The 14,811-nt window shown below is 40.3% G+C and overlaps 1 protein-coding gene across 1 annotated transcript in view; it reads right to left on the reverse strand.

Moving 5' to 3' along the window:
* The window catches only part of srrm4 (serine/arginine repetitive matrix 4), a 54,058-nt gene extending 40,298 nt beyond the window's left edge, over positions 1–13,760 (reverse strand). Inside the window, exon 1 of the mRNA XM_044026828.1 lies at positions 12,973–13,760. Coding sequence (XP_043882763.1) covers positions 12,973–13,166 — 194 coding nt within the window. The 5' untranslated portion in view covers positions 13,167–13,760. The remainder of the gene's footprint in view (positions 1–12,972) is intronic.
* Between the last annotated feature and the right edge of the window lie 1,051 nt (positions 13,761–14,811).

The following is a 14,811-nucleotide window of genomic DNA, read 5'->3' on the forward strand; positions in this document are numbered from 1 at the left end:
ATTTCACATGAATGGCAGATCGTCTTCCTCAAATGAGGATGAGCAAGATGCAAAAATGAAAAATGAAGGAGGAGGTTGAGATGTGGGAAGCACTCAGCCTTGAAATTATTTTATTTGAGTGATGGGGAGTTGACTTTGATTGCATTGCATGAAGCTTGCATTTAAATAATGAACACTATGATGGCTTCAGGGGTCCAGTTACGAATATGTAGCATAGTTAGCAGAATAATGTGGAAAATGCTGATACGCACCAAGCTGACAGTCACTATTAGGAGTTAACTGAGGCTAAAGCCTTTGTGTTTGTTTGTGAGGATCGAGTAAATAAGATTCTCCTGGAAGTTGTTTGTGTTCTTTTTTGTGACTGCAGAGGTAATTTTGTTGTCAATAGAAAACGACTTCAGCCTTTTATGTTGGGCTTTTCAGATTTTCCAATATGCCAACACTAGGCTATGTGTGCATATTTAATAAGGCCTGAGAAGAAGACAGAGAAGGTTTTCAGTCCATTGTCATTATGAGTGATTGCACTACCTCATGGCACTTTCCAGTTGGACGTGGCAATAACTATCTGTCTATCCCCCAAAGCACCAGTGATCTTGTTATGATTATGACTTTTTCAGCCACTACATATTCAAAACCCATCACATTATATTGTTGACACTGAGGTGGTTACTCAAAGTCACCGCAAGAGCGTATATAGGTATTTTAAGATCTAAGTTTTTTTTAGGGAATGGAAAAAATGGAGTAGCTCTAAGTCACACTGAGAGCAACTTGTTAACATGAACAAATGTGTGAAGTATGTGTTAATAACAAGGTAACCCAAGCACAGAAACTGAGAACTGTCCCACTACCCAGCTGCACACAAGTGGCAACCCACTGTAACATCACTCATCAGATGATGAACTGGCCCTCGGGATTTTGTAGTTTGGACAGGACCATCTTCTTTTTTGTCATTTTTAAACCAGAAGAGAAGGAAGAGCTCAAGGACCTGTGCCATGCACGACAGCCAAGTCAATCAAACCATAGCCACACCCCGGAGCATACGCCCTGCGCTATCTTCTTTTTGAGACCATAAACTCAACTAGAAAATGTAAGTGAACAAATTATTTCTCATAGGCTTTTTTTCATTGATGCCAATGGCAAAGTCACTAAATTGTTTTGGTTTTGTTTGTTTTTTTTAATTATTTAATCAGACTTAATCAAAACGTGAGATTTATTTGACCTTAAATACTTACAGTAGTTTTATGGTGATGTTTTACCATATTTTACGGGATTATATATGATCTGCCTGCAGTGACTTGCTCACACTTCCTGCTGAAAGTTTGGCTCATAATGAATCTTTTTCATCTTTTTCAGGGACACCCCTGGTTTGTGAAGATCTAATCATATTCATATTGATAGAGCCATGCGTCTCATAGCCACTACTTTCTGGTAATGAATCGCTTAAAGCAGGGGTAGGGAACCTATGGCTCGCGAGCCAGGTGTGGCTCTTTTGATGATTGCATCTGGCTCGCAGATTTCGGCTTTTCAGATAAAACATAAAATATTATCACTTGTTTTAATCCATCCATCGATTTTGGAAGTGGAGGAAACGCAAGTGAATGACATAAATGCAGCACCGTTCTATTCCCTGGCTTTGGATGAGTCAACAGACGTAAGTCATTTGTCGCAGTTCAGTGTGATTGCAAGATATGCTGCTGGTGACACACTGCGTGAAGAAAGTCTTGCTGTTCTGCCAATAAAAGGGTCCACAAGAACCAGAAGTCGCATTAATGGTGAGTATTATAACAACATTATTTAAAAGAATACATTCAGAGGCTTATTATACTCACATTTAGTTAAATTCAGTCTTAAAATATATTATATGGCTCTCACTGAAATAAATTTGCAAATATTTTGCTTTCATGGCTCTCTGAGTCAAAAAGGTTCCCGACCCCTGGCTTAAAGGAATAGGACATCTCTTATTGTCTGTAAGATTTGCCACTGTCCATTTCAGTCAGCAAAGGACAGAGGAGAGTCACCTTCTCTCTCATTATCTATTATGAGTTTATTCAATGCCTACATATAGGCTAATTCAATTCCCTGTAGTAAAGACTCAAAAGAGATTTTTATTCATGGGCTGGAATATGAAATTCAACAAAATGCAATAACCTTGGCTGCTCTGATGTCCTGAAATTGACAATTTGAATATGTCACTCACAGGCTCTGCTTTCTTACTTTCCTTCATTTCCTCCTTGCTGTTGTCATTCTTACACTGCTGTTATATTGTTTCCCAACCTACTTATTGATCATATTTTTCTTATTCCTCTCTCTTTCACCCTGTTTGTTTCACAAAATGCAGCCGCCAGTTATATAAATCTGTTATATGGATATCACTGCTGTCAGTGGTGTCAGCTTTAATCTCCTCAGTGTCAACAAAGTTTGCAATATGGTCTTTGAACAAGGTTTAGGTTAGGGTTAGCTATATATTAATATCAAGAAACAATGGCAGCGTATTCGAGGTTGCATCTGTCTGTATGTGTTACTCACAAACCCAAATAAAGCTTGTGAGGAACTTATAAACTAATAGTGTAGGAAAGATTACAGCCAGTGGGTCTTGACATTTTCTGTAAAGGAAAAAAATTTGCTTCAGTCTGTTCGATTAAAAAAATCTGTCACTTTATGTCGGAGCAATCTTTCTTTACATCTCAGAGATGCTTTAAGTGTTGAAAGTGATTTTAGCCTTTCTGTCTCCACCTGTTATATTCGTTCTTGCAGAGAGTGAATTTGGCAAAATGACAAGCACACATGAACGCACACACAGACACATGCGCTCACCGTCTGTGAACAAACAGCACAATTTACTATGTTAATGAACCTAAATGCCACAAGTCTTTTTTTAAATGTCATTGCACTTGATTTGTTTTTTTTTTTACACAAAGTAAGTGCAGCCAGGTGCAAAACCAACACAACGACACTGCTCTAGTACAGTCCGCACTACTGGTCTTCAAGAGCGGTTAACATTTCTCTGATTAAGAAAGTTCACTTTAAACCAAGGCTAATTTGTTTTCTGTGGTGACGTTGAAATTGAATTCAGGCATAAACACTCTCTTTATGTGCGATGGTATCAACCTGTGTTTTGCTGATGCTGATTAATCGTCTACAGTTTCAATAAAATATTATTTCTATGCATTGTCAATGCTCAGATAAGAATTATTTAAGTAAAACATCCAGATGCCACAGCAAAAACACTTTGCTTTTATATTGGTGAAGGTAACAGACTTGTTTGTAAGTTTTCTTCTTCAAGAAAACACAACATTTGCATTTCCTTACATTTACAAATGACAAGTTTAGAAACTATGTTGCATATTTAAAGCAGAATCACAAAAAAAGTCTCATATATCCAGACGGTTTAATTCTACTGTTTAGTTCTTCTGTATAGAGGCAATTTCTTCATCTATGAAAAGCTCTGTTTTATTAATATTTTATTCCATTATATTGTGTTTAAAGTCTACAGTGACTTGAGGAGATGCACAAGTTCATTTCTCTCTCTCTCTGATATTTGATTTACATTTCCCTGAAAAACGTGTTTTCCACTCTTGTGGTGAATATGTAACCATTACTATTTTTGTACATATTCTTTTTAGGGTATTTTTATATGTTTAACATCACTGTGATCATTTGCCCATTTTGTAACCCGGTTACATATGTGAAGTAAAATACAGTCTGAAAAGTCAAATGTTGAATTAAATATAAATTAAAATATAAATTAAATAATAAATCGAAGTCAACATAAAGAAACTAGCGAGAGACAGGCCTTCACCTTTCACCACACTTGACCTTTCATTTTCGAAATTCAAATTCTGAACTACATGAAATGAAACATGTGAACGAGTCCCCCTCAGAAGGGCCGAGTGGATTTTTCACAGCTTTGGAAGGAAAGGGTTAACGCTCAGCTCTTTGCTTTCATCTTTAAAAATGCTGCTGCTGCTGCTGCTGTTCAGCTTTGGAGGAATTATCATGTCAACCCCCAATGGCGTATTGTCAGTCTCCATATGTGCTGTATATGCTTCCTTGCCCATACACAGTATGTCCACACGTTTGTCTCCTATATACCAGCAGTTTGTGCATGTGTATTTGTTCCTATAGTTTGACAGAAGAGCCTCAAAAATGTGCTCATTACTCCCTAAACATGTGTTGTTATTATGGTTATTACATGAAGATGCACAATGGTCAGGTTAAGTGACATTTATAAAATAAAATAAAATAAAATAGAATAGATAAAGAGGCATATTTGGAAAAAGAAAAAAAAACATGGTGCAAAGGCATAAATATGAAATGCTTCTAATTCCGGTTTATGTGCATGGTTTTGTTTCTGCACTGACATCCCATAATCAACTTCTCAAAATGTCTCACTGAACAAATCATACGCTGTCACTGTCGTTATGACGGCGATTGACCCCTTTTAATCTGTCACATTTCCCAAGCTATATTTGAAGCGTTCGCTTTTTTTTATATCGTTCTTGTGATTCCTACACGTTATATGAACAACACGAAACTGCAATTGTAGTGCAGATTTGTACGAGTTAAGCCTCAATGATGCCTTCAGCCACTGACTACAGTCACGTATAACCCAGTAATGCGTGTTGATATGTCTGTACATGTATGTGGGTATACACAGAAGGATTCAGGGCAGTCCTATCCTCTGATTCGTCACAGAAACGTTCTCTGGTTGCTAAATAGATCTGTAGAAGCAGTCTGACGGGCTGCAATCTCTGCTGATTGACGACTCACTTTCCACTAATAAAATGCATCGCTGTTAGAGTGAGACCATTTCATTTTTGCAATAAGTAATTACTCAATTTTACAAATACAAAATGATGATTCAAATAAAGAAAATCATGACTCCAGAACACTGATCCTGCTTCCATCACCAGTAGCTACCCAGATCTACTGCTAATAACGTAGTAGTACATGGATTGCTGTACTGGAAAGGAACAAATAAGTTCCCTGACGTTATAAATCTTTTCTACTGTTGGTTTTAGTATTATCATTTGATAAGATATGAAAAAAGAGTATTCACTATAAAGATATTTCACAAAAAGGTCTTTACCGTGTGTGAACTGTGTTTAGAGACATTGCCATTGGGACATGTGTACGATGTTACACAGAATACAAACTAAATGTTGCGTTCAGCTTTATATTAACTTCACTCTTCTTGTGACAGTTTCAGAGGAATTTCAAATGTGTTTGTCATTGAGGGCCCTGCTCTTACAGCGATCACTCATCAAAGATGCGTCTACAAAGGAAGACACCGGTCCTCTTCAGGCCTTTTTGACAGTCAATCAATTTGAAATATGGAGCAGCCTCTGTGAGTGTTAGATGAAGAGCTGCAGGTGACAAGCTGCTCACCTCCATCTTGTGAGTGAAGTAAGAAACTCCTCTCACGGTTCCCTGCTGTTTGCAAACTCTTAGAACACACTCGTTTATGCCTCTTTTTACACCAAAGTCCGTTGCTGGACGTGGGACTTTTAAACGCAGGTAAACACTTGCACGGTGAATGATTTCTTTCTAGTTGCATTGTCGAGTGAGTCATGTTATATGTCACAAATGTGACATAAACCAGCTATTTGAAATACAATGCAGCAGACACGAGAAACACACCATGGAGAGCAGTAGCAACGTCATCAACACCTATCTATCTTTTACCAGCCACTCTTTTTCATGACTCTGTGTGTTTACATGCATGTTAAATGTCCAATGTTAGTTGGACTAAGACAATCATTTATTTTGTAAACACGTTAGTCCAACTAAAATCGAGCTAGTCTTAGTCGGACTAATAATAATAATAATAATAATAAACTGCTTGTGTAATGATCTCTTCATAGCAATTACAAAACCCAAGCTAACTAAAGTCGATATCTTGTTTGTTTTGACATACTTTATATTTCAACGTGTAAGCATACTCCGAAATACGACGAGAGAAAATGAATCAGGAAGTTAAAGATGTCAGGATATTGCAGGGTCTGGAATAATGAAAAATGAAAAGCGCCCGGGGGTATTGTAAGGATCAGATATATCCAGTCTGTCAAGTTCTGAGATATATTGCTCTATTTCCGTGGATCATAAGTAAGTAGTTAACTCTGGCGGCTTGAAACTGGCACTGGGGCCGTTCGTTTTCACGGAAGCTTTTCCTGCCGCCATCGAGGTTTGGAAACAGTCACGTGATGTCCGGAGCTCTATATAGAAGGACATGACAAAATATTCACTTATTCGTTAAAATAACGGATTTTGTGACCTCTGCCATTAAACAACGTGAAATGAGGTTGTAGTATTTTACTGTGGGTGTCAACAAAGCGACTGAAAACAGGAAAGTCCATTAGGCGTCTTAAATGCCTCCTAATGCACTTGTGACAGTGTTATTAGGTGTTAATGATTTGATTGGTGCAGTAATCAATATCAAATATAAATCCCGTCTATACTCCAATGCCTGTGACAGACGTAATGCATCGTGCTTGTGAAACACATTTGAACACTGTTAAGCCACAGTCACCGGTTTCCACTCGAATGGACGGACTTTGTGGGAATAATATCAAACGTGAACATGTTCTGGCGATAAGTCCTGCATGGAGAGTCGGCATCATCTCCTCACTGTCTTGTCAGCATGTTCCAGCCGCTGCACACTGCGTGCTCCCAGTAACATGACACAGAGAGCGCGAGTTAACACACACTGTGAAACGCTACAGAGAGAAAGAAAGGAGAGAGACACTGATGTTCGGTGAGGGGGAGAAGTCAAGTGAAGATACTCTGGGGGATGAAGAGAGACAGAGACTACAGTGGCTAACAAAGCCCTCGTCCGTCTCCAAACAATGTGTGTCATTCTTTCAGAGAGAGAGAGAGAGAGAGAGAGAGAGAGAGGTGTTGTCCCAGTGGGAGCTCTGACTGCTTCTCTTTGATGTTTCTCAGACTACGTTATATCCAGTATTTATGAAATCCCACTTTCACCTGCATACATTTGTGAGGAGGTGGTGTATTCATGCTTTACACGCAAAGGTGACCACGACAGAAACTGAAACCCAAGAGAGACGATTGATGCTGTTTCCCACTCATCGCTCACATCACTAAAAACACTCACATACCCATGAGAAGAAGCCACTGACCCTAACCCTAAAGCAGGTGCAAATTAAAAGAGCTTCTAATTGTAGTCAAACAAACATACATACAATGTTGATTCATTTGATTCTCAGTATTTAGCATGGCAGCTGCTACTCTGTTGTCAGTAGAAGAGTGTGCCTCTCTGGTTGTATTCCTCCAGCGAGTCATGTTCGACAACACAAACACGCCGTAAAGGCAGCAGAGCAGAAGTCATCATCGTACATTTATACCATTCACTTCAGCTGCTCTTTCAAACTGAACAATTTCAGTTTGCTGACGGAACTGTGCACATCATCACGTCATGCAGATTAGTGCAGACTGCACAACTGGACCGCCAAAATAAAGTAGTAGTCGGAAAAATGACCATGTTCTCTCAGGTGTCTTGTTTACATTAGTGTCAATCAGAGCTGGAGCTGATAAAAACCTATTGTGTGTATTGTCATGTTTCAAGACTATATGCTTGCTAGAGAATTGAATTATTAGTTCACATTTTGTTTTTTTGTTTTTCATCTAACAACCATATACTGTATAGTGAAACACTGTTTTGTTGTGATTTAATCAAGGGAGTGTGTGTTATACCCGTCCAGGTTGTCGAACTGCTCTAATTGTGGGTCATGCCATTGTCTACAAGAAAAATAAAAAAGCATCTGAAGATCTCTGAACAACTCTGTCCAATTTCAGCTTAACCTTAAATTAACAGGCCTTGGATTATATTGTTTGTGATGTACAGGCCTAGACATTGTCTGGGTAACCCCGGCCAAGTCTGCCAGTACACGTCTGGCAAAAGCACCATTTTGGCCGAGTTTACACTCTTCTAAATAGGGAACCAATCGAAACCTCTGTGTGACGTCATGCAACATGGTGGCCGCTAAAGGGCAGCTGTCTATCAATTTGGCTTTTGATTTGATTCCATTTTAGCTTCACAGCTCCCTTTAGATCAGCTCGAATGACCTGTGGGCCACTGACGGTCTCGTCTGGTCAGTCGGGGGCCAGTCAAGGAAAGAAAAAGCCCAACTTTTTTGGGAAAAGCAAAAGCAGTTGCAGTGGACGTTATGAGCTCAAAATGACACATCAATATGCTGTATTCCTTTACATATATATATATATATATACATACTCTATTGCCTCATTATTCTGTACAGCACTCTTTGGTCTACTGTGTTTGTTTTGTGCTTTACAAATAAAGTTGGATTGGATTGGATCATTTCAAAATATAAGTGCTTGTTTTAATATGCAACAATAAAAAATAAACATATTTATGATGCAAAATTAATCTATTAATTTAAAAATAAAAACATATAGAAATTACTCGTTTCAAGATGATATTGTTTGGAGGGCCGCCGCCACTTTGAGACCCCTGCTTTAGATGTTATTACTATTTAGATGTTATTACTATATCACGTGCATTTGATGACTCATTTTCCATCACTCTGCATACGTCATCCGGGGGTCACCATCACTGGGTCTATATTCCATACGGAGGCATTTTGATCTAGGTCCATTGGTCACACCTCTTGAAAGTTGGACCCAGACTGCATCTCAATCAGTCTGCTATAGTAGTAAAACAAGAAATAATTAGATATAATAAAGGGTAATAAAAAAATGCTTTATTAAAACGACTCGTCAAAGCAACCAAAGTCAAATTTTCTTTCTATTATCCAAATGTCTTTACAACTATCCACCCAAACATTAAGATATTTGTTTTATAGTGTGTACGACATGATTCCTTGATTTTATTATTTTTGGTGGAAAATGACATCCATTATCTTCAAGACAATCCATGAATTAGTTGATTGTTTCCGCTTTGCACTCTGCTCCCAAGCTGCAGCCGCACTGTGTTATGTCCTATTCTAAAAGTGTTACCTTTAATTTGTGCAGCCTGCTGCCCCCACTGGTGCGGTCGGTGTACAAGCTCCTCCGATCCCTTACAGACAACACACAACCGCACACGCACAGAGAGAGAGCGAGACAATTTCCCTGCTCCCTCGCCCCTCCTCCCTTGCACTCTGCACTCTCTGGAGCATGCCATCTGCCATAGTTGGACAAGAGCCCACTAACATGGCAGCAACACACACACACACACACACACACACACAGGTTTGCACATCTATTCTCCCTTGTACACTGCACTGATTTTCATTCATTTGGACAGCCTAAACAAAGCATTAACTCCAATCTTAACCGCAATCAGTTAATGCCTAACTGTAACCACAATTCCAATTTTAGCCCTAAATGTAACCAATTCCTCAGAATTTAGTTTTTGCCTGGTTAAGGCCAGGTTTTGGTCCCATGAGGACTGAGCTTTCACACATGAACACACGCACACACATTGTGTTTGCGCAGCAGTCGTAGTAAGGACACTCATAGACATAATGCATTCCCTAGCCCCTTACCCTAACCCTAACCTAAACTCAATTCTAACCCTAACCCTAAAACCAAGTCTAAATGTCCTCACTCCCTTATAGGTTTAAGTGTGTTGGTCCTCACAAAGATACCCATAAAAGAACACACACTACTGGAAAACCGCACAGATACACAATAATGCACACAAACACACTCTATACAGAAGCCAAAGTGAGGCAGGCTGCATTTTTAATAAGGAGCCCCCCCATGAACAAAACAGCTTGCAGGGTTATAGTGGTTTCAAACAAAGCCCAACCCCACTGCACAGAGCCAGTGAACTCCTCCCCTCCTCTGTGTGACTGGCCTGAAGAGGAGGAGACAGGGAGGACAGAGGGGAGAACAACAAACTCTAATTACTCCTCTGTGGCTCTCGGGCCCCTACAGCATTTATTATTTCAGAAACAGAGGAAAGGGAGAAGGAGGAGAACAGAAAAGGAAGAAACAAGGATGGCACATACGAAAAAAAAAAAAGGAAAAGACCTGTACTGATTGAACATGAAGCATCTCCCTGTGGCTCTTCCTGTGTCCTTTCTTCTTTGTTGGACATAATGCTCGCCTCGCTTTCACTGCAATTGTTCATCACCCCTCAGTTATCCACAGTGAATAATGATGTTCCTTCTTGCAGAGAAAGAGGCAAAGGACCTAAGGCCATGCATTCTGATGGTCTAAGCGTTCCCCAGTTACACTCTGCTCAAGCAAAATCAACAGCGCAGCAAAGAGGGAGGGAGGGAGGATGTCTGCGACTACTCCTGCATCCGTATTCTCCGCAGGGTGTCATGTTTGTTTGTTGTGTTTTAACTCATTATTTACAATCTGTATCACCGCAGAAGTCCCTCTGCATTTTCCCCCTCCTCAGAATACACACAGAAGCAGGGCAGGGGAAAAATATTGAGGCTACAGGGAAGCTTCTGTCATCTTTAACAAACAGACCCGGGCAAATTAGCAACATTATGTCTGCTCTTTGGGGACGTTTGTTCTCGCAGCGTCTGCCATGTTACCATCATCATCGTCAGTGTCACGGGGACGGATGGTCATAGTGGACAGGCAAAGACATTTGAGGGGAGAGCTTCCTTCCCAGAGAAGCTAAAACTAAAGAGACAGCTGGGACTCGCTCCAGAGTTTCCAGCGACTTCAGAAAGAATGCTCATTTCATGGCAGACAGTCACATTTTATCTGTTGTTATTTTTCACTGATCCATTTGCTTTGATTAAGTTTTTCTTTGCAGGTTTTCCCAAACAAATTTGAATGGTTGACTCACAGGACAATCAAGATATCTTTGGTCCAATTTTTTTTTTATCATTTATCATATCCAACAGGCTAATAAAAGCCATAATAACCAGACCGTTTGCAGTCCCGCTGAAATAGAAGCCATTAAAGACACATTATCTGGTTCACTGTGTCTTTCTGCTGCCTGTGCCAATGTAGAATGAAATGGACCATTCTAATCCTCATTAACATTGCTAATTTCACATAAGAGAAAGTTGATAGTGGGTGTCAAACCCATTCAAGGGTCACTCAACCACGCTACAACATTTGATATACAAGTGCACCAGTGTGCACACCTGCAAGCGTGTTAATATTCTACCTGTCGGAAAATATCTGCAGGAACATTTTTGTCACGGCCGCTGATGTGTAGTGTCGGACACAAGTTGTCAAAGATAGCAAATGACGGTTGGGATAAGGAGGCAACATGTGTTCATCATCACTTTTTGGTCCTTTCGTGGCTGCCGTGCAGCTAACCTTTGGTTTGACGACTAAACGTGGGAAAGCAAACACGTGATATGTTGCTCCTTCATCACAGGCACTGGCACAAAGCCACATGTGTCACAATAAGGTGATATTTAGTAAACATTCTGGCTGTGTTTGCCGATATGTCACATACAAAGGTCATACAAATGTGTAACAAATGTCTATACCAGTGGATTTTGATTTTCAAGCACTGAAATTTTGTCAAAACAATATCCATGCTATATATTTCAATATATGTATATTTTTTAAAACCAAATGATCACATGTTTAACAACACAATGCAATGATTTTTGATCATCTGAATTTCAGACTCTATTCCTCTTGGGACTGACGACCTGCGGCGTAACCTGCCTCTTGCCCAACGCCAGCGCTCAGCTCCCCCCATGACCTTCAGAGGATAAGCGGTATGTGCAATAGATGGGTGGGTGGACAGGATTTGTTGAGCATTTTGTGGACTTGCTCATATTTTGTTAAGAAAATAGCGATCATTCTTTTGAATGGAAAATAACAGTTTGGTTTGGCTCACCAAAATGGGAGCAAGGGTGTAACAGGTAAATAAGACGGAAAGATTACCTCAAATACAACATGTATAGTTTTCTTTAAGCAAGTAGATATATATGTGAATTCTATATCTATATATATATGTATATACATATATATGTGCGTATATATACATATATATAGTGAGAAATCCAACAATCTGTAAACAAAATGTCAATGACAAAGGTTCTACTTCATCTAAGAATTACTGCTGTAGTTAAAAAAAAACAACCGCATTACAAATGAACACCCAACAAGTGGCAGCACACATGATTGTGTTCCATTGAGACGGAGAAAACAGAGCGTGCAGTAAAATAGTGATATGTAAACTGTGTGTGTTTAACATTTAGCTCAGTCATTTGAAATAACATGATGTATGGGAAGAGAAACGTGCGGTCAAAGATCTTGTGCATGCCCAGGCGGACATCTTTCATGGCAAACTAGTATCAGGTGTTTTCTGGTTAACTTAATTATATCACAGACCAAAACAATTATAGCTGATGGCAAGTAGATACCGACAAGCACCATTCTGTTTTGTGGTCAATGTTTTTACTGTCCATTAAAACTTAAAAATTGCATTCTTTAGGCTGACAAAACATACATTTGTCAGTGCAAGAATGCACCGGTCTGGATTTTGCCATGTTTTTTTTTGTTTGTGTTTTTTTTTACTGCTGTCTTCCTCTTCTCTGTGCTGTCTTCATCAATTGTTTTCTCGAAGCTTGGGGAGGACTGTGTAACATGCGCAGTGTGCCGAGGACAGTTTGAGTCCAGATAAACATATAGAAGCAAAAGTCATTCAACTCCCAAACGCATTACGTGGGTGTGTCATTTTAAAATTTCAAAATTTCAGTCAAACTAACACAAGCAAAGACATTTTGATGTACTTTGATATTGTGTTATTACCATATTATGTTTTCTTGATTTTGCCATATGAGTATTATGGATTTTGGTATAGAAATAAGCATGGGTTACCGATGGTGGAGTGACTCAATAAAACAACATTGTTCTCCTCATCACCCCTCACCCTCTTGCTGTTGCTTTGTGTACGACTTTGACAACCCTCACTAGAGCAGCTTGGATGTCAGATATATTTTCAATCAGGGAGAAAAAAAAAACATGTTCTTTGAAATTAGAAGCTACAAAACTCACTTGGTCACCCTCCTCTGGGCAGTGATGCTGGCCACAATCACGCTCTCTGGTCTTGGGGTGGCCACCGCCTTGAAAGTGCCCTTCCAAAACTTCTCAAAGAGCTGCTTCTCCTCCAGCTGCTGGAAACTGGCGGTGCTGACCTGCGGTCCCAAGGACGGGGAAGGTGTGAGCTGGAGTGAACACGGGGGCTGCATTTGTAGTTCTTGGTCAAACCAAATTAGCTTGAGTCCCTCACCGAGTCTCTACTCGCTCATGGAAAAACACAGTCCCACGGGTTGTTGCTCAGGAGCTGTCCAAGTACTGAACGAAGCGGTGCAGTGTGCGGTGTCTGTGTAACACAGTCTTCTCCTCTCACAGCAGCAGGTCAGTGTGTCAGCGCGTCTTTCTGCCGTTCACTCTTGAGCGGGAGCGTGGGGAGAGGGACAAAAGCTGACCCTCTCCAACTGGAGGCTGGGTATTGTTCTCTCAGATGGAGGAAGGAGGGGTAGGGGAGATTGTGTTTCTCCCTCTCCGCCTTTCCTCTTCTATCACATCTGCTGCTTTTAGAGATGGGGTCTGGGCTGGGGTAGTTGGGGGTCCGAGTGCTCCTTTTCGCTCCTACCGGCGGCTGCACACAGAATCAGGCACCACTCAAAGGGAAGTAGACGAACTAAGCATGTGTCGGTCCTGATGAGTGCCACCACACCCACACTCAGTGGCACAGAACCGAGCAGGTCCTGAGGCAAGTGTTGTGGCGTGTGCTTTGGAGGGTGTGTGTGTGTGTGTGTTTGAGTGGGAGTGGAAGTGGAGTGAGGAGCGTAGCAGAGAGCAGCTTGTTTTGTATCTCAGCCTCTGTGACGTCAAAGTTGGGGGCTGGACGTTAGGAGAGGGACACCTTCTGTCATCCTCGCTCGCTCTTATTCTGTGTTCTCTGTGTCTCTGTGTTGTTACACTTGCTTGACTCACACAATGGACACCGGCTCACTTTCCTTCTTTCTTTCTTTCATTCTTCCTGTCTTGTGAGAGATACACTGACAATGAACAGATTCCAGTTTCTTCATTGTATTTAGATTTTTGTTGCCTATTAACTGACTTTTTTTAAGCAAATCAAATATTGTAATTATGAGTAACTTGTAACCCAAGTATACATTTATTTGCAAAACAACTCATGGCAGTTGGGTTAAAACATGTTTTTGTTTATTTCATTATATTGTTTCTGTACTTCTGCCCTGTGTGTGATGTGAATAATATAAAATAAAAAATTTGTTATGGGTCAAAAAGGGTTCGTGTGATATAACTATTCACGTCTGGTTGAAACAGGAAGCAGATTTTCGCTTTGGCGGTTTTAGTTTAAATCAATTATTGGGTTCTCTATGTTTAAGAGGTTTTAGGTTCTCTAAAACTGGAGGTTGGTGTGGACATCTCTTTACACCTACGCTGAAGGTTTGATTGATGGAAAACTGAGAGTTTTACAAACTGCATCTTGTTATTATGCACCACAAAATCACAAAACATCTTGAAAAAATGACAATGAGCACTGATGAAATCTTCTTAATCAACAGCCGCATGAAAGACTTGTATTTACTGAACATATTGATACTGTAAGATGTTCTCTGGTGTCCCTGATTATGTGATTCTTGTTAGATCTACATGTAGGCTGCAGTTATTTGTCTTGTGTCTTTCTTGCTCTTGTGCTCTCTTCTCTCACACACACGCACACACACACACTCCAGGCCAAAGGCCAAGTAAATCAGCATAACAAAAGGCCTTGCTCTGTGAGGACCCGCCGGAGCATGTGGCTGACACAAACCTGCCCTGGGGGCTTTGGCTTTTCTCTGTCGTCAGATACTTCTCTCCTCT

Source organism: Solea senegalensis, linkage group LG5 (assembly GCF_019176455.1).
Source record: "Solea senegalensis isolate Sse05_10M linkage group LG5, IFAPA_SoseM_1, whole genome shotgun sequence".
Classification (NCBI taxonomy): Eukaryota; Metazoa; Chordata; class Actinopteri; order Pleuronectiformes; family Soleidae; genus Solea; species Solea senegalensis.